General features: G+C 48.0%; 1 protein-coding gene across 1 annotated transcript in view; it reads left to right on the top strand.

Moving 5' to 3' along the window:
- Positions 1-13,836: 13,836 nt before the first annotated feature.
- Positions 13,837-19,643, top strand: part of AUTS2 (activator of transcription and developmental regulator AUTS2) — a 1,079,185-nt gene continuing 1,073,378 nt past the window's right edge. Inside the window, exon 1 of the mRNA XM_032872387.1 lies at positions 13,837-14,160. Coding sequence (XP_032728278.1) covers positions 13,852-14,160 — 309 coding nt within the window. The 5' untranslated portion in view covers positions 13,837-13,851. The remainder of the gene's footprint in view (positions 14,161-19,643) is intronic.

The raw sequence follows: 19,643 nt of genomic DNA, 5'->3' as shown, positions 1-19,643 counted from the left end.
ACATAACCGCAAGACAATTCCTTGAGATATTTAACATTTGTTCAGTACTCTTTTTTAAAAGATTTATTTCTTTGTCTTTGAGAGAAAGAGAGCTGGGGGGAGGGGAGGTAGAGGGAGGGGGGCAGCCCGAGAAAGAGAATCCCAACCAGACTCCCTGCCAAGTGCAGAGCCGGAAGCAGGGCTTGATCCCACAACTCTGAGATCATGACCTGAGCCAAAACCAATAGTTGGAAGTTTAACCAACAGGCACCCCCATTGATTCAATACTGTCACCTAAAATATGCTCTATATTCCAACTTCCCCAATTGTCCCCAGTAATGTCTTATGTAGCTGAATTTATTTATTTTTGTATTCCAGGCTCCAATTAAGGATTGTCTGTTGCATTCACTTGTCGCCTCTCTCTCTCTCTCTTTTTTAAGATTTTATTTATTTATTTGACAGAGAGAGAGACACACAGTGAGAGAAGAAGTACAAGCAGGGGGAGTGGGAGAGGGAGAAGCCAGGCTTCCTGCTGAGCAGGGAGCTCGATGTAGGGGTTGATCCCAGGACCCTGGGATCGTGAACTGAGCTGAAAGCAGACACTTAACGGCTGAGCCACCCAGGCGCCCCAGGTTAAGCATTTTTTGGAAGGAACGTTAAATGCTATAGTCGTGTCCTTAATGCATGACATAAGAGGTACAGGATATCATAACTGATGATGCCGTGTTTGATCATTCAGTTAAAGCACTAGTTACCAAAAGTCTGGAATGTTAAAATTCCCTTTTCCCTTGTACTTGATAAGTGATCTTGGGTGTGACACGGAGACTTTGTAAATATCCTGTTTCCCCAAGGTTTTGGCATCCTTCACTGACAGTGGCTATAAAATCACTATGTTTTGGTTGTCCTCTACGAAGGGGAATCGGGATGGCCAACGGCTCTCTGGCAGAACGGAGGAAAGAACTGGTCGGTAGGACTTGATCACAGATAAATCCTGGTGTGTGTGTTTGTGTCTGGTGAAGGCAGAGGTACAGTGACTCTGACATGCTGTTACAGTTGTGTGCAGTATCAAGGGAGGGCCAAGGTTGGGTGCCTAACATGGGGAATACAAGAAAAGTGAACGTTTATTAGGTGTTGAACAGAACTAACACATTCTACTATTTCTCTCTCTGCAATTTCTCCGTAATATGAGACAAGACCTAAATCTTGAGGAGAATGGTACATATAACACAAATAATGCATAAAAATCTTTCTTGTTTTTTATGGTGAAGTACGTCTTTCTTTCTTCTTTATTATTTCTCCCCCTCCTTATTTTGGCCCCATTATACATGTGACTGTAATATCACTGTATTTCTGTTAGATAAAATTAAGTTTTTATTCATAGGAAATGCAGTTCAAAATAAATAACATAGAAGCAAAAGTTTGTAAAAGATTTTATAGGTGGTGAAGTGCTTGATTCCATGTGGTCAAACCCGAATAGCAAAGGATCTGAGCATATCTCCGTTTTTATTTTGAAGAAATGTACCGCAATGTGTCTACATTTGTTTTCTTCATGTTTCTCTGATTTATGGGAGTTCATTTTCAACAAAAGCAGTATTGTATACTAATGTGTAAGACTAGTTATTAATGATAGGGAGAAAAAACAATGTTGCAATAAAGAGAAGACATTCTGCACAGGGGAGCAAAGAGAAATAATAATGGCAAAATCATGATGATGATGGAGAACGCTAATGAGCTTTGATAAAAGACCCTGGAAAGCAAAGGGGTTTTTTTTGTTGTTGTTGTTTTAGCAAAGGCATCCTAATAATAGTACAATACAGGAACAGGGAGCATGTAAGGTGTGTTGTGCAAGAAATTACATTTTAGGTGGCAAGAACAATCAGGCCTAGGAAATGAGCAAGAAGACCATGGATTCCAAGTATTTAACCAACAGAAATGACAAAGTGCTAGCAGAGATTTTCTTGACTTGCAGAATTACTCTCACATATGTCTCTTTTTTTGTTATCTTCATGTTTCTCTAATTTATCAGGCGATTCGAACCCAAAGCAGGCAGAACAATGTTTTATTATGATGTCAGTGTTTTAGGAAAACGAGCCAGAAATTTGAAAAGTAAGCTTTTTGCAAATACAAAGATGTCATTGTTGCTGCCGTTGGGCTCCGAGAATAAACTGTATGATTGTTAATTATGAAAATAGATAATAATAGTGGGTACAATTTGTCTTTGAATAGGAGTGCTATGCCACTGAAACACATACAATAGAGATTAGAAGAACAATCAACAAAGTACAGGATATTAGAAAGACTTACTTTTAAGCTGCGATATAGCCAAAATATACTGTTAAGAACCCAGAATTATCTCATGAATGAATATTGAAATAGCCATGTTTTACTGGCTTTATTTAAAACTATCTAAAAGTTGAACAACCTTTTCAAGCCTTTTCTTTTTTTTTTTTTTTTAGGACTTTTGCAATTTGCTGGAGCAATGACTTCCTTTTTTTTTTTTTTTCTTTGAGCTACAGTGGCTAATCTGATTTTGGTGTTTCAGTAATTATGTCAATTAATGTGTGCTGAGAGTAATTTCATTTGTTGCAATAGATACCAGGTGAATAGATAATTAGTGGAAGGTTGTCTCTTTAAGATTTTGTATGCAGTTTTACAAGATTAGCCACAATATGGAAGAGTAGAGGTTCAAATATAAATAATTTCTACTTAGTGACCAAACTGGTATCCAGTTTATATCCCAACGATTGAAATAAAATTACAATTTCTTCCCACCTTCTCCTACCAATCAAAGATGCATTATAGGGTGACCATTACACAAGATGGCCCAAGATTTAGCAGTGAATGTCCTCTATCTTGAGAAACCCTTTGACTCCAAGCAAGCCAGGAGTCAGTCACCTAATACATACACCTTATTTGAAAAGAAATATGATACCTACAAAGCTTTATTTATAATTGAATGAGTTTAACATATAGGAAAGCAATTTAAAAATAAATTTCCATCCGTATTATTATTAAAATAACGTGACAATGTATGTTGTGTTCCTTCTACACTTTATATAGACTATATAATTTAACAGTTCTGAAAGCAATTGTTATTATAAGGTCTGTAGAACTCTATGTATTATTAGTCAACAGATAAAAATATCATTATAAAATCATACATGTAATTTCAATAAATCCATGAAATTCCATGTTAAAGTTGCTTAATTATCCCCAATTGTAGGACATTTATGTCATTTTTCTTTTTTCTCCCTATTATAAGTGATAATGCTATGAATATCTTTGTATATGTAATATTCCTCTTTTAAATTTAAGAAATAGGGACGCCTGGGTGGCTCAGTTGGTTAAGCAGCTGCCTTCGGCTCAGGTCATGATCCCAGCGTCCTAGGATCGAGTCCCACATCGGGCTCCTTGCTCATCAGGGAGCCTGCTTCTCCCTCTGCCTCTGCCTGCCATTCTGTCTGCCTGTGCGCTCTCTCTCTCTCTCTCTCTCTGACAAATAAATAAATAAAATCTTAAAAAAAATTTAAGAAATAAAACTTGGGGAGGAACATACATAGGGTAGATTTGTATGGACAGCAGACATTTTAAATTATCAATATTTTCTTTTGATTGTTCGTTTCTTATCAGTTACCCTGCTATTTAAACAACAATTTCATGAAAAATCCTGATAATATGAGCCCATCCTAGAAATTTGGCAACATCTTTTTTTGAGTAGTTAAAACAAAAATGTGTTTATTTATTTGTTCTGAACATCAAAGCAATTTTCATCGCACACGAAGATGTTATTTCCTCTTTTTAGGATCTCTCAAAAGAATAAAGGCACTTGAAGAAAACTGAGATCACTGGATAATCACAATTTGATAAAGAAACTCTACTGTGTTCCAAAGTTGACAGAGGCTCTGAGGAGTTCAGAAATACGACCAACTCATGTTTAAGGACAGACCCTGGACAGGAGCCCATTTTAATAGGAAGTCTGACAAAATCAACTGTCCCTTGAGGACTCATTTTAGGATTTCTGAAATAAATACATGAAAATCCAAAAATTCAAGTCTTCACCTGTGCTATAATTAAAACACAGCAGCCTGAGTCTATAAAATCTAAACTCAAACACAGGAAGGGTAAGTCATCGAGTCAGGTAACATCTACTTAGTCCTGCTATTGCCTGCTGAGTTCCTATCCTATAGAGTTTTCCGAGTGATAAGAGAAGGTCAGAGGACGTGTACATAATAACAAAAATAACAGAAGAGTAAGTTCTCTAACAGTGGTGTGAAAAAAGGGGGCCCTGTCTCCTTGTCATCTGCGTTATTTATAATGACAAAAAACTGTAAACTACCGGTAACATCATTCTAGATGTGTCTCCTCAGGCAGGAAATGGAAGCAAAAATAAAATATCGGGACTGCGTCAAAATTAAAAGCTTCTGCAGAACAAAGGAAACAACCAACAAACGTACAAGACAACCTACTGAACGAGAGAAGATACGGGCAAACGGCATATCTGCTGAAAGGTTACCATCCAAAATACGTTAAGAACTTTTAAAACTCAACACCTAAACAACAACTAATCCGATTTAACAAAATAGGCAAAAGGCACCAGCAGGCATTACTCCAAAGAGGACATACCAATGGCCAACAGACGCACGGAAAGATGTTCAATATGTCATCATTAGGGAAATGCAAATCAAAACCACAATGAGATCCCACCTCACTCCTGTCAGAACGGCTAAAATCAACACAAGAAACAACAAATGTTGGCGAGGACATGGAGAAAAAGGAACCCTTGTGCACCGTCAGTGGGAATGCAAACTGGTGCAGCCACTGTGGCAAACAGTATGGAGGTTCCTCAAAAAATTAAAAATAGAACTATCTCTGGTCCAGTAATTACACTACTCGGTATTTACTCCCAAAACACAAAAACACTAATTCGAAGGGATATAAGCACCTCGAGGTTTATTGCAGCATTATTTAGAATAGCCAAGTTATGGAAACAGCCCATGTGTTCATTGACTGATGAATGGATAAAGAAGGAGGGGTATAGGGGCACCTGGGTAGCTCTGTGGGTTGAGCCTCTGCCTTCAGCTCAGGTCATGATCTCGGGGTGCTGGGATCAAGCCCTGTATCGGGCTCTCCACTCAGCGGGAGCCAGCTTCCCCCCCCCCATCTCTGCCTGCCTCTCTGCCTACTTGTGATCTCTTTCTGTCAGATAAATAAATAAAATCTTAAAAAAAAAAAGGCATGGTAACACACACACACACACACACACACACAATGGAATATTACTCAGCCACAAAAAAGAATGAGATTTTGCCAATTACAACAACAAGGTGGGAGCTAGAGAGTATTATGCTCAGCGAGATAAGCCAGAGAAAGACAGATACCATACAATTTCACTCATATGTGGAATTTAAGGGAAAAAAATGAACCAAGGGGAAAAAAAGAGATAAACCAAAAACCAGACTCTTAGATAAAGAGAACAAACAGATCTTTACCACAGGGAAGGTGGGTAGGGTGTTGGGGAAAATAGGGGGTAGGGGTGAAGGGGTGCAGTTATCAGGGCGCCCGGGTGGCTCAGCTGGTTAAGCATCTGTCTTTGGCTCAATGATGTCGGGGATCGAGCCCTGAGTCAGGCTCCCTGCTCAGCGGGGAGTCTGCTTCTCCCTCTCTGTCTGCTCTTCCTCCCCATTCATGCTCACTCTCTCTGTCAAATAAATAAATAAAATCTTAAAAAAAAAAAAGTAGTGCAGTCATCATGATGAGCATTGGGTGATGTGTGGAAGTTTGAATCACTGTATTGTACACCTGCAACCAATAGAACACTGTACGTTCACTACACTGGAATTAAAATAAAAAATGTAAACCACTAAACGTCTATTGATGAGATATAAATAAGTCTGTTGTGGAATAATCATACACTAAAATAGTAGGCAACAGTGAAAATGAAGGCATAGGAACTATATGTGTCAACAATTCTCAGAAATAAAACACTGAATATAAAAAACAAGTTCTAGAAGAATACATATAGATGGGTATCATTTATATATCTTTTAAAACATGCCAAAGAATAGTATATATTGTTTAGGAATACTTCTAATAGAGCAAACATAGAAATGAATGCAATAATAATCATGGAATTTAGGATAATGATCTTCTGGGGAGAGTGGGGGCAGGTGGACAGGAGGAAGGAAGTGGGAGGAGTGAGGACACAATTCCAGAAGATGTACAGAGGAGGGCTCAAGTATTTTTTTTTTAAAGCAGGCTCAATGGAGGGGGTGGGGGTGCTTGAACTTACGATCCTGAGATCAAGACCTGAGCTCGGATGCTCAACTGATCGGACCACCCAGGCGCCCCTGGAAATGCTTAATTTCTTAAGCAACGGAGAGAGTATACATGATGGTTTACTATATTAATTTGAAATCTATAATGATAATTAAAATATACCGAAATCAAATTGCCACATCAGTAGAGAAAAGTTGTTAATTCTGAATGGAAGTAGCAATCGGAGTAAAGCTTTCGGATGAATGACCTTGATGGATAAATGGGTCTTGATGGGCGAGGAGACATCCAGCAACTTCAGACAGTGGGAAAGGAGGTTCTGAGCTGAAGCACCAGTGTGGGCAAAGGCATGCAAGTCTTCTAAGCAAGCGCTTGGCTTGGGATGCATAGAAATATGCTATAATGAAGGAGGTTGAGAACATATCTGGGACCAGACCACAAAAGGCCTTGAACACAGAAATTTAAAATCATTATTATGTGTTATTACTTTTATTTTTTTCCATTGTATTTATTTAAGCAATCTTGACACCTAGTGTGGGGCTTGAACTCACCATCCTAGGATCAAGAATTACCTACGCCTCCAACTGAGCCAGCCAGGCACACCAATAATTATTACGCTTTATAAATAGAAGCTTGAAATTAAGTCTGGGCTATAATGGACTATAATTTTATTATGTTCTTTATGTAATTCCAAAAGACTGGTATATTTTTCAGTCAGGATGTTACCTATTCTGAATCTGATCCTTTTAGATCAATATTTCTCTTCAAATAAAAATGAAAACAAAATCACAATTCATCACAAGTCATCCACCAAATCCAACAGAGAAACTGTTCCTCAGGGTTATAACCCATAATAAATACAGAGATCTTCCATCTCCACCTTTAAAAAGTCTAATTTAGGGCACCTGGGTGGCTCAGTGGATTAAGCCGCTGCCTTTGGCTCAGGTCATGATCTCAGGGTCCTGGGATCGAGCCCCGCATCGGGCTCTCTGCTCAGCGGGGAGCCTGCTTCCCCCCCCCCCCCCGCCTACTTGTGATCTCTGTCAAATAAATAAAAATCTTAAAAAAATAATTAAAAAATAAAATAAAAAGTCTAATTTAAAGTTTTTTCTTGTGATTATCCATCATTTCCCATCTCCTCATGTCAAGATGAGAAGGCACTGCCCGGAGAAGGGACAGGAAGATGGGTTAATTTTGTGAAAATCTAAAGCTCATTAAAATTCGCAAAACTACCTTTTTACATGATCATCACTTGATCACCAGCAGGTATCTTTTTTTTTTTTAAAGATTTTATTTATTTATTTGACAGACACAGATCACAAGCAGGCAGAGAGGCAGGCAGAGAGAGAAGGAAGCAGGCTCCCCGCTGAGCAGAGAGCCCGATGCGGGGCTCCATCCCAGGACCCTGGGACCATGACCTGAGCTGAAGGCAGAGGCTTTAACCCACTGAGCCACCCAGGCGCCCCTACCAGCAGGTTATCTTTCTTTGGCTTCACAGGGCAGACTCTGAAGACTATGGGTTGATCGATGTGATCATTCAGCACCGGCACCTGTAAAGATGATCCAAGTCTATTGTACAATGTTATGGAAAGTGGCACAACATTTAGCAAGTTGAACCACACATGTCCCTCCTCCATCTTTCTTGAACATTAAAACTGCACTTTGAAAAACAACTTCCAATGCGGAAAAAAAAAATTAAAACAGCAGGTGATAATTAGGGCAAAGTTACAACAATGATCTTGCTGACGGGCTACGTGTCAGTTAATGCAAGCTATCACTTCTCCCCAGGAATACTTATTAAAAACAACTCGTGAGGGTTAAAGGAAGGATATTAAGTGTGTTAGGTTCTCGTTTGCTCATTTGGAAATGGCATAAAGATAGATCTGTTAGCCAGCTCAGTTCTACCCTGGTCTCAGCGCAGACGCACACACAAAATAACTGAAAGTTATAAACGACCAAAACAGAGACCTTAAGCTGCCTTGAGTTAAAAATCAATCTTCCTAATAAATTAAACTCAAATATTATATACTCATACGTAATATCAAGAAGGATGTATTAATAATTGCCTTGTTGGCAGAGTGCAAAGTGTGAGACTTTAGAGGGATATAAAAATTTAGTAATTTAGAAAATCTGGTACCAAAAATAGCTGTCGCTGCTTGGAATGCTCGGAGTTTAAGTTCAGTCATTGAGCTATAATAGTATCCTCTGACTAGTCAAGTTTGAATGTTCAAGATACAGTTTGAGTATTAATCATCGATTTGAATAAAAGATCGCGCTACTGGAGAGGCTCTTCTGCGTTAAGTATCTTATTCCTGAACACAGATGTAAGTTTTTGCCTTTGTGTTTTCCAGAACCACCTGAGTGTCTTTCCTACTAAGCAAGCAACCTCTTATGGAATTATTTCCTTAGCTTTACTCTTCATCAGCAACAGTCTTTGGGCAAAGAATTCACCCAAGCTTTTGCTGATATGAATTATGAGCTCATTCAAAGTGCCCATTTTCAAGTTTAAGCTTTATCTTTCATTCTGCGTGGTAAGAAATCTGATCATATGCTTTGCTTTATTTGGGTTGACTATCCAGTATCCCATCGTGCGTTCACACTGTGGTGTTGTGTGAATAAACGGTAGCTTATTTAACCGTTCTACGGCTGAGGAGCCCTTGGAAAGCGTCACTGATCCAGGAGAAAATGAGTATTCTATAAATACTGACGTGTATAGGAACAGGACCCTCCACACGTCTACATAGCATGTTACGTTTGTGAAACATAAGACACAGAGAAGGACGTGCATCATAACGCTACAGCTTGGTGAACTGTCACAAACCAAACACCCATGTTTAACCGGCACCAGCCCAAGGAACAGAACAAGATCAACTCCTCAGAAGGCCTCCTTATGTCCCCTCCCAGTCAGTAGGCCCCTTTCAAGGTAACCGCTGTCCTGATTTCTGATAGCATAAATGAGTTTCGCCTGTTTTCGACAACACATGCTCTGTGTGTCTTGCTTCTTAGTGTCATATTTAAGAGATTCACATATGTACCCGCATTTGGAAGTAGACTGGTCACTCTCAGCGATGTACCGTATTCCATTACATGAATGTATCACCAATCACTGCCCCATTTTACTGCCAATAGATATCTTTTGATACACATTTGACGTTGCTATATTCCTAGGAAAAGAAGTGGTGAGCCATGGAGTGTTCCTATGTTTAACTTGAGCAGATATTGCCAGTTTTCCAAAGTAGTTCTACCCTAGACATAGCATTTGGTTTCCTGAGGGATCATTGTGACAAAGGCATTCGGCATAACCACGGAGAGAAGAAGTTACCGAGTCACTCAGGCCAAATGAAGCTTACCATGAAAAGCCATGCTACCTACGCTTGACGTTTCCGTTCTTTTTTCTTTTCAGAGAGAGCGAGTGCGCATGTACATATGTGGAGGGGGAGGGGGACAGGAGGAGGGACAGAATCTTCAGCCAGCTCTATGCTCAGCACAGAGTCAGGCGTGGGGAACCATCTCAAAACCCCGAGGCAGTGACCCGAGCTGAAATCAAGAGTCTGACACTTAACCAACTGAGCTACCCAGGGGGCCCTTTGCTTAACCTCCTTAAGCCTCAGTTTACTCAACTCTAAAATAGGTATAATAAAACCTTTCTCAAAATTCACGAGAATTAAATGAGATATTATAACTTAGAACAGCGCCTGGCACACAGTAAGTACTTAGCTTATGATATGGTGGTTATTAATCATTACATTAATAATGTTGCTCTTACAACATAGATGATATGGAGAATTAGAAACAGAGATGGGCAACATAATCCACGAACAATTTTAATTCTCTGATGGGAGAAAATTGAAACTCTGACCCAAAAGGCATTACCAATTCCAGTGAGCATTGCACTTGGGCCCTGAAAAAAAAAATCATTTAAACATTATCCCAAAATGCATTTGCAAATTACTCTTGCCAGAGGCAAGGTTCTTGGATGCAGTGAATTACCATCCATTTTTTTTTTTTTTTCCCCCTACCAGACATTAAAGACAGGACTGCCAAGGGCTACTCTGGAAAGTCACTAATATTATACTTTTTATTATATTTGCCAATTTCACACCTTCCTCAACCCAACCACTAAAGTTGTGAAAAGTGACTGTAACCGGAAGTTAGTTCTTAGTTTTCACTGAAACTTATCAGTACCTAAAACATCTTTCTAAAACTTTCCTAAAAACACTAAAAACGAACCCATGTCCTTCCTTTAAATGACAAAGAACTTGTCTTTTTTGGGTAGCCTTGAACTTGATAAACTTAGCGTGGATTTCAGCAGCTGCTGGGACAGCGTCCTAGAGATTAACACGAAAGTTACAGTCTGTACTGAGGCACTGTGTCAGCGAATTGCTACGGGGGCCGCCAGCTCAGTTATGCTCCGTGGGTAGCTTTGGAGGGTGGCACCATGTTCTTAATACATTGAATACGATCCCATATATTGGTCACTTTTCTGGAGAAGTAAAGCACACCATTTACTTGAAAGGATATCCTTTGAGAAGGCCAGTGGTAGACCTGAAAGGGAACTTTTTGAACATTTAGTTGAAACTCTTTGATTTCCAGATCAGCAAACGAGTCATCTAAGTCTTGCCTAAGGTCAAATGGTCTGTTTCCTGGGGAAGGCAGGAAGCCCAGCTTCCTCACAGGGACTTGGTTGCTCCTCTCTGCTCCAGGAGCTTGGTTCCCACCATCCTCCTCTCCTGCCCATCCCCCACTCTGATTTCACAAGCATCCAGAAAAGGGGGTGCTGGAGTGTGATTTAAGGGAACGACCATCACACGGCCAGAGAGCGCAAGCTGGGGGAGACTTGCCTGCCTCAACCCAAGATCCAAGGAGGACCTTCTCCGTTTTGGGTCCCACCCGGTTCCCAGCAGCGAGAACTGTGCCTGGCCCACAGCAGGCCCTATTCATTGTTAAGTGTAGAAATGAATTAGGGAATCACGCAGTCCTGGGGATGCAGGGTGTCGCGCCCCTTTCTTTTCCATCTCTCTCCGGCAGTCCCCATAAAACGGGTAGACTGAGTCAGGAGGCGGCACGATGTACAGAGCGCCCAGTCCGGGACCGGGCCCCCCGAGCAGTTTCACAGGGTCCGCTCGTTCCCTCGTCTTCCTTCCCCGGGACAGGCTCTTGGGGTGCGGGGCGACGGGCCTCAGTACGTCTGCGCCGGATCGCGGGTGGGGGCAGGCAGCTGGGAGGCCGGGGAGAAAGGGCTGTGGGCGCCTTTCGGGTTACACGGGTCGGGTCCAGGGCCCCGAAAACCGCGCAGCTCTCGCACCCGGAGCGGCCGCTCTCGCGGGTCCCCGCTGGCCGCGGTCGGCTCTTCCGCGCGACTGTCCACGAGCACTGGCTGCAGCGCCGCGGCCGGGGGGCAGCGACGGGAAGAGGGACCCCCACCCGGGCCCCCGCAGAGAAAGCCGGCGGCCGCAGGGGCGCGCCGTGCGGGTCCCGCGGGTCTCCCGGGGGTCGGTGCAGGCCCCTGCGGCCCCGCCCCTTGCCCGCGGCCGCAGGGCGAGGTTCAAGTTCGGCCCGGGGCGCACGGTCCTGCGCCTCCCGCCCCGAAGCCGCCGGCGCGTCCCGGGGCCCCGGTGGAAGGCGGGCAGCGCCCAGAGGTCACCCGGGCGCGGGGTCACCCGGTCACGGGTCGGGCCACCACGTGGGAGAAAAGTTTCCAAGTCCGGCCGCCGGGTCTCTCCGTGTCCCCCAGCGGGGCCGAGGCCCGCCCTCGGGCACCCGCTCCCCTCTCCGTCGCCTGCGGTCGCGTCCGCCTCCCGGGAAGCCCCTCGCGGGTCCCCTCTCCCAAGTCCCTCCGCTCCGCCCCCATCGGTCCGGGACACACACTCCGGGAGCCTCCCGCGCGGGCTGCCCCGCGTCCGCGGCGGGGCTGGCGCCACGGGTCGAGGGACAAGTGTCCCGAGGCGGCTGCGGGGGGCGCGGAGCGGGCAGGGAACAGGGGCCCGCACGTGCCCCCGCGGCAGCCGGCGGGGTCATCTCCGCGGCCTGCACACCCCCGCGCGCCGAGTCCGCGAGGCCGCAGCGGTCCCCACGCGGGCAGCCCCTCCGCGCCCCCGCCCCCCCGGCCCCCCGGCGTTCCCCACTCCGCGCTCCCCTCCGCCCCCAGTGCGCAGGCCCGGCCGCCCCAGCGCGCATGCCCTGGGCTCGCGAGCGCGGCCAGCCCCCAGCCTTTTGCTTTCTACACACTCTACAACTGGGGAGGGGGCGGGGGCGGAGGGAGCCCGGCGGGCCACGTGATCCTGCCGGTCGGGGCCGCGGGGGCGGGAGCGCGCGCCGAGCGAGGCGCGGGGAGGGCGGGGGCGCGTGCGCGCGCGCGCGCGTGCGGGCGGGCGGGCGCGGGGCTGGGCTGAGGCGGGCGGCGGCGGCGGTGGGCCGGCCGCGGAGGGGGAGGAGCGGGCGCTGAGCGAGGCGGGCGGGCGGAGGATGGGGCCGTGCCCGGGCTCCCGCTGCAGCCGCCCGGGGACACGCCGCGCACCCTCCGGCTCGGGGCTCTCGCGGCGGCGGCGGCGGCAGCGCTAGCGGCGGCAGCGCGAGCGGCGTCCCCGGCGCTTCTGGCCGCGCTTGCCCTGGGGCTGGGCGAAGAGCGGCGGCGGCGGCGGGCGGCGGCGCCCCGGGGTCCCTCCCGCCGGGGCTTCCTTTCTGCTTTGCTCGTCGACGGACTCGCCCCCTCCCTCCTGCGAGCACGGGCGAGCTGGTCTCCGGGACCGGGGACGGATTTTCCTGAGGCGCGGGGGGGCGGGGGGCCGCGCCGGGGGCCGCTCCTGCGGCTCGTGCATCCCCCCCCCGGACCGAGAAGCGAGCCCCACGACTGCCCCGCATCCGCCGCCCTCCTCCCCCCACCCCTCCCTGGCTCGCCCTCCCCCGCCGCCCGCTCCCCTGTTATGTCCCCTCCCCAGGGGGTCTGGTCCCTCCGCGGGCGCTCGCGAGCCGGGGCCTCCCGTGGCCGCGTCCCCTAAAGGTCCGGGGGCCCGGGACTGAGTTCGCTGCGCGGCGTGCGGCGGCGGCGGGGGCGCTCCCGGCGGGGGGGTCGGGTGAAGTTCGCGGCCCCCACTTTCCCGCGACCTTCGCGGCCGCGCTGTCGGGGCGGGGGGCCGGCGTGCCCCGGGGGCGGGCGCGCGGCGGGGCATGGCCGCGGGGAGGGCCCCGCGGAGCCGCCGCGGCCCCTGATCAAAGCGTCCCGCTATCCTGATTTATCGCCCGCCCGGGAGTTATTTTTCCGCCTCCGGAGCAGACCCGTGCGTTCGGCCATTACTTTGCTCGGCGGCTCGCGGGCGTCTCCGACCCGCGCGGCCGCGGGGAGCCCCGCACTCGGGCTGCTCGCCGCTCGCCCTCGCCCGCGTCCCCCCTCCCTCTCCCCGCCCCTTCCCCCTTCCCTTTCTCCTCGCTTTCTTCCCCTCTCCGCCGTCTTTCGGCCGCCGTCTCCCCCGCGCCCTGCTCGGGGCGGAGGGAAGCCGAGGCGGGGGAGGGAGGGGTCGGTGTCAATTTTTTTGTGCGGCCGCGGCCGGAGCCTGTGGCGGGCGGGCGGCAAGCGGGGGGGGACCCCGGCGCGGCGGAGCCATGGATGGCCCGGCGCGGGGCCATGGACTCCGCAAGAAGCGGCGGTCGCGGTCGCAGCGAGACCGGGAGAGGCGCTCCCGGGGCGGGCTGGGGGCCGGCGCGGCCGGCGGCGGCGGGGCCGGCCGGACCCGGGCGCCCTCGCTCGCCTCGTCGTCGGGCTCCGACAAGGAAGACAATGGGAAGCCCCCGTCCTCCGCCCCGTCCCGGCCCCGGCCCCCGCGGAGGAAGCGCAGGGAGTCCACCTCGGCCGAAGAGGACATCATCGATGGATTTGCCATGACCAGCTTTGTCACTTTTGAAGCGCTGGAGGTAAGGGGACCCCCTCCCCCGCGGGCTGCCTTTATGCACGACCCCCCTCGGCTGCGCCCGGCCCCGCCGCCCCCCCCGCCGCGCTCCGCTCCGTCTGTCTGTCTGTCTGTCTGGGCCGAGGGCTCATTGTTGGGGGGGGGGCGGGGGGCGCGGGCGGACGGGCCGCGGGAGGGAATCGCGGAGCCGTGCCTGGTCTCCTCGTCTCCTCGTCCTCGCTCGCCTCCCCCCTGCGCCCCCTCCCCGCGCCCCCTCCCCGGCGGATGGGCAGGCGGAACGGGGTTCGGGCACCACAACAATGCGCCCCCTCCACGGAGAGCTCTGCCCCTACTCCTTCCTCCTCGCCCTCCCCAATCATGGCTTCTTGGCTGGTGGAAGTCTCCTGGCTGGGTTCGGGGCGCCTGTGGACGGTTCTGTGTGTGCTTTCTCCAGAGCCATACGTCCGTGCGCGCGTGTCCGCCCGGTGCACACCTCTCCTGCTCCGGTGTCCTCGGGACTGGGCACGGATGGGGTTTGGGGTTCCCTTGCCCCCCCTCCCCTGCTCCTTTTTTTTTTTTTTTTTTTCTTTTTGGTGAAGCTGGGGAAGGGGGCGTTTTCTCTCGGCTGGGAGAAAGGAGGGAGGAGGGGAGAGAGGAGAGGAGAGGCTGGAATATCCCTGTGTTCCGTGGGGGGCTCAGTTGCAGAAAGGGTTAATTACAATATCCTCGAGACACAGAGGCCCGTGTGTGTGTGCGTGTGTGTGTGTGTGTGTGTGTACATGAGCAGTTTGGTTAAAGGACAGAAAAAGGTACACCAGGGAGGACTGGTGGGAGGAAAGAAGAAAATCCTGGCTGCTGTCTGAAGGGCTTGTCACCGAATTGTCCCTCTCCCTCTCCTTTTTTTGTGTTTTCTTTTCTTTTTCTTTCTGATTGGCTTTGTGTGTGTGTGTGTGTGTGTGTGTGTGTGTCTTTATTCCTTGGGCACCTGCAGCGTTCATTTCCAAATGCACATTTTCCTGCCAGCCACCCGCTCCTTGGGGGGTGGGGGGGTGGGGGGGAGACTGTCCAGAGGCCTGGGGCAGACCGCACTTACCTGGAGGGATCAGATCTGCTGCTGGCCTCCGTCACTGGCCTCTACAGATGCAGCCCCCTTCCCCCACAACCTCCCTGTCCCCACCCCCACCACACCACGCACACAGAAGGCTTTGAGATTCTGCAGAGTTAGTCCCCCTTTCTGAAGCACAAAACCCAGACAGGAGTTGGTTTCCAGTCTTTCATGCACCTGATGCGGTGGTTTGAGGTTTCTGAAGGAAACTTTTCCCTTTCCCCCGGGTTTTTTGGGCTGTTACTATGGTATTGTTAGAGACGGTCAGATGCGAGCTTTGTTAATGACAGCTTAGGTCTCACATGCAGGAAGCGTACAGGTTGAGATCGCAGGGTCTGCATGCGTTTGGTGTCAGGTTTAAATATTTTTTAAAAAAGAAGCCTTCCTGTCAGGGCTGTCCTTTTCTGTTTGAACTGCTTTTTGGTTGGGCTGCTGGTGGTGATGGCGGTGCACGGCGGCCAGTGGTTGGGGAGGAAAGGAGGTTGGTGCTGGTGGTATTGGTGGCCATCGGTTTTGATGTCAGTGATTGAATCAGTTACCCTTTGGTTCTGGAACTGGTGATTTATTGGCTAAAATGGATCTTACGCGATTATTTTGAATGTTGAGGCTCACCACTTACTAGGATAATTCTGACTGTGGCTTTAACTTTGCCAAGGTGGGAGGGTGCTGTACAGTGGGACCTCTCTCTCTCTCTCTCTTTCTATTTGTTTCTCTTTCTCCCTTTGAAATAGGAATCGAAATGGCAGCATGTGTCCTGATAGGAAATGCTGCCTCGTCTGTGGTTGGTTTAGGACGTTCTGTTTAAGAGCTGGTTACAAGTGGTTCTGCTTTCTGCGTGGTTGTTCTGGGTGGCCGTGTGGCCCCTCGCGGTAAGTAAGTAAGAGGGGCCTGCAGTTTTCCCATGAACACTTTGAAGGCCAAGTAGAGGTGGATAATGACTTATGCAGTTGGTTTTTTATTGTTTCTACTTTTAATAAGTAGATATTTGACTGGGGTTGAGAGGTACACATCTGTCCATTTAGCTTTTGAGAGAAAATGTGCCCATTCTGGTTTTGGGGGGGGTTTACAAAAAAATTCGATTTTTAGAAAAGAGCACGTTTAGAGTGTAGCGTTAGTAACATTCCTTTCCTTGCTGTGGTTATTTTTTCTGCTACTTTTCCCAGATTCAAAACCCAGGTTACTTTGGTTAGCGGAATGCTGTGCTACCTTCATATTTAAGTATCATCTGCATATCTGTATGTAGGCCTAAAAGGTCTAACTTTTTAAAAAGTTTCCTTAAAACTTCACAGAAACATTTAAACACACACAAAAGTAGAGAGAGCGGTTTAATAAACTCTGAAATTCCCAACACGCAGGTTCAACAACTGCCAGCTCTCGTTTCATCCATATCCCACCTGCTCCCCCCTCCCAGATGGGATATGAGAAATAAGTAAATATTTCTATATGTATCTCTAAATGGTAATGACTCGCAAAGAAAACCCACCGGAAACTCAACAGTACCGTGATCACACCTAAGTAAATTAACAGCAGTCCCCTGATAATCTCAGCTGTCCGGTCAGTGTTCACATTGAAGAGGCCTGGCTAATTTTTTAGGAACGATATAAATAAACTTTTCATATTAAAAACACGCCGTGGGGAATAAAAAATCATCCTACATGTCTGGTTTGGTGGGAAAAGTTGGGTCTGTGTGCTGCTTATTACCTCCGTGCCCCTGTTGGGTGGGCGGACGTGTGCGTGTAGCGATCGTGGAACCCTCTGGTGTCTCACTGTTGCCGGTTGACAAGATTTACTAAACTATCACCACGAAATACGAGGATTTATTGGGAAATGGGCACGTAAACTATGAACTTGGACAGAAACATATGTTGATGGTGTGCTTATAAATGTTAGGAATTATTATAGATGCCAGGAGTTACTATAAGTACCTAATATGTTTTTGTGCCTTGTGTTTAGAAATGAAGTCAGTCGTCCCCATGCATCATCAAGGCTGCTGCTAGTGTGGTGTGATGAGAAACCAGAAATCTTGGCTTGCACGGCTGGGCTCGTGGCCTCTGCTGGTTCGGAGCAGTAGCTGGCAGACCCTGGAGTTGCGCACTTAGAGTGTTAATGGACTCAGTGTTTGACCCCATGATTTTGTCCTGAGTCGCTGATTTTGACTCCCCTTTTAAAGAAGGGGCTCCTAGGTCATGGTGACGTGTACTGATGGAAACTGTGGTTCCACTAATATTGCAGTAAAAGCAAGAACCTTGCCCAGTGAGAACCTGCATTTGTAAGCTGATTATTTTCAGTATCGTTTGGTCTTTATTTAAGATGATCAAAGCTGGAGGAGTGGTTGGAGAAGTCCCACGCTTTATAGGCAGGGAAACTGGCTGAGGTAGTTTCATATTCTGCAGGGACACTTGTCTCAAGTAATTGTGCCCTGAAGTTCAAGTATATGATTGTGAAGAGTCTCACGAGAGGAGATGAGAGGGTAGGTGAGGAGGCTAAAGTTGAACGTGGTGTTCTTTTCATTACGCATTTGAGAAGCACATTTACCGTTTGGCTAAGATACTGTTTATTTGAATATACTTTGAATGGTAGGAGGAAAGTGAATGTCCCCAGATACCATGCCTCATTTTTTTTTTTTAATGCCTTCCAGCCAGTGAAGTATAAATGGAAATGTTGAGGTTCTAGTACTGTTTGTACCCTGATGTGCCAGATAATACTGCCTTTCTGTTCTCATTAGGGTGTCTTTCTGCGTAGTCTTGATTAGGAAGACACTGGAACACCATGGCTGAAAATTTCACTTTGCAAATCTATCATTTCCCCTTCCTGTTACGCACTGGGTTTTAAGGGTAGCCCCTTCTGTTAGGCGGACCAAGGGAAGCAGAGATCAAGTTGGTGGGATTAGTAGACAGGAAGCCAGTTGGAGCTTTGCAGGCTTGTGAAAATGAAGGAAGACTTATTTCTGGTGGTTGGAGGATCAAACCGAGACTTCCATGTGGTCTTTATTTCCTAGTTGTTCAAGGGCTTACCTGCACATCGGCTGCATGAATAAGCTGTGTGGAACTTGGTGTACTTAGGCCATACCCTAATTTACTGGGGTCGAATCTCACTTTCGGTTGTTTAAAAAACATTAGTCATGTTCCTTGTATCAGCACATGTTTGTGGAGTGCCTAGACAGAGTGGAAAGAAACCTAAAATTATGTGGCATCTTGAAGGCATGTGTAGTTGATAAAGTAAGTCCAGCGCCTATTAAATGATTTCGGAGCAGGCGCTCGAATGTCTAGTAAGTGCAGCGAGCCTTCAGAGAAGGAGTAGTGACATCCGTGGAGCGTTTGGGAGGGCTTCTGAGTGAAAAGGGGGCCTCGGAAGTTGAAGAGGTTTGGATAGATCGGCGGGTGGGGAGAGCAGTCCAAGGAGGGGGGGATCCTGAGGAAGCACAGAACCACGAGGGTTGAGAAGGTGCTAATTGATCAGGGCTTGGGGGCAAGGAAGGGCTGGTAGAAATGAGTTAACAGAATTGTGTAAGCGGACTCCTGTGCAGACCCATGTTTCAGGCTTGGCCCTCCGAACTAGTTGACAACTTGGGGGGATTACTTTCTAGAAGCGCAATTTTCTTCATCCCTTCGTTGAGAGGTTTAGACTAATTTTAGAACAAAGGTACCCAAGATGGAAGGGGAGCTAGCTAGCTCTGCTGGATGCTCCTAAGTTGTGTTCCAGATAAAAAAAATGTGATCTGTCCTCAAGTAGTTTTGGAACTTGAGGGGGAAGACAAAATTAAATGGGTGTCTTGTTCTGCCAGAATTAAGTCTTTTTATTATGCAGACGTGAATTTTGAATATCAGAGAAGGCAGTGCTATGTGCCTTATTCCTAAACTTACTTGACCACAGGGCACTCTTGTTCTTGGCATGGTAACCCGTAATCCAGTATGGGGAATGCCAGGAAAGATCTCCAGGGTCCCTTCCAGATCTTGGAACTTGGTGTCTAGGGCCAGTGAGCTGGTGATGGGCGATCGGGCACAGAAGTTTGGGGTTGTAGTGGAGGATGCTACTTAAGTGGGCGCTAAGGGGAAGGGGAGATGTAAATAGTGACGACTAGTCCATGACTTCTCCTGCTCCCCTGTCCCGCCTGGTGCCAGTTCTTTCATTGATTGTTAGCAACCCCACCATGAGGTGAGTGTCGGTGGGTGACTGTCATTAATAGCAGACCCCATGCAGTAGTTCTGAGGCCCCCAAGCTGCCCTCCGGCCAGTGTGTTTTATTTTCTCTTGGTCCCTTCTGGCTTCCTGTACGGCTGCTTTTAGCATGCTGGCAAAGACCGTTGGATGACAAAGGAGGTTGACAGTGACGTTAAACTAAAGGTTTCAAATTATTTGCCTTTTGCTCGCTTATGTATGAACTGGTCAGAACCCTTCTGCTGT

Source organism: Lontra canadensis, unplaced genomic scaffold, assembly GCF_010015895.1.
Source record: "Lontra canadensis isolate GAN:19392208 unplaced genomic scaffold, GSC_riverotter_1.0 scaffold45, whole genome shotgun sequence".
In the NCBI taxonomy this organism is placed as follows: domain Eukaryota; kingdom Metazoa; phylum Chordata; class Mammalia; order Carnivora; family Mustelidae; genus Lontra; species Lontra canadensis.
The sequence above is the reverse complement of the archived record's forward strand: the minus strand, read 5'-3'. Positions and strand labels throughout refer to the sequence as shown.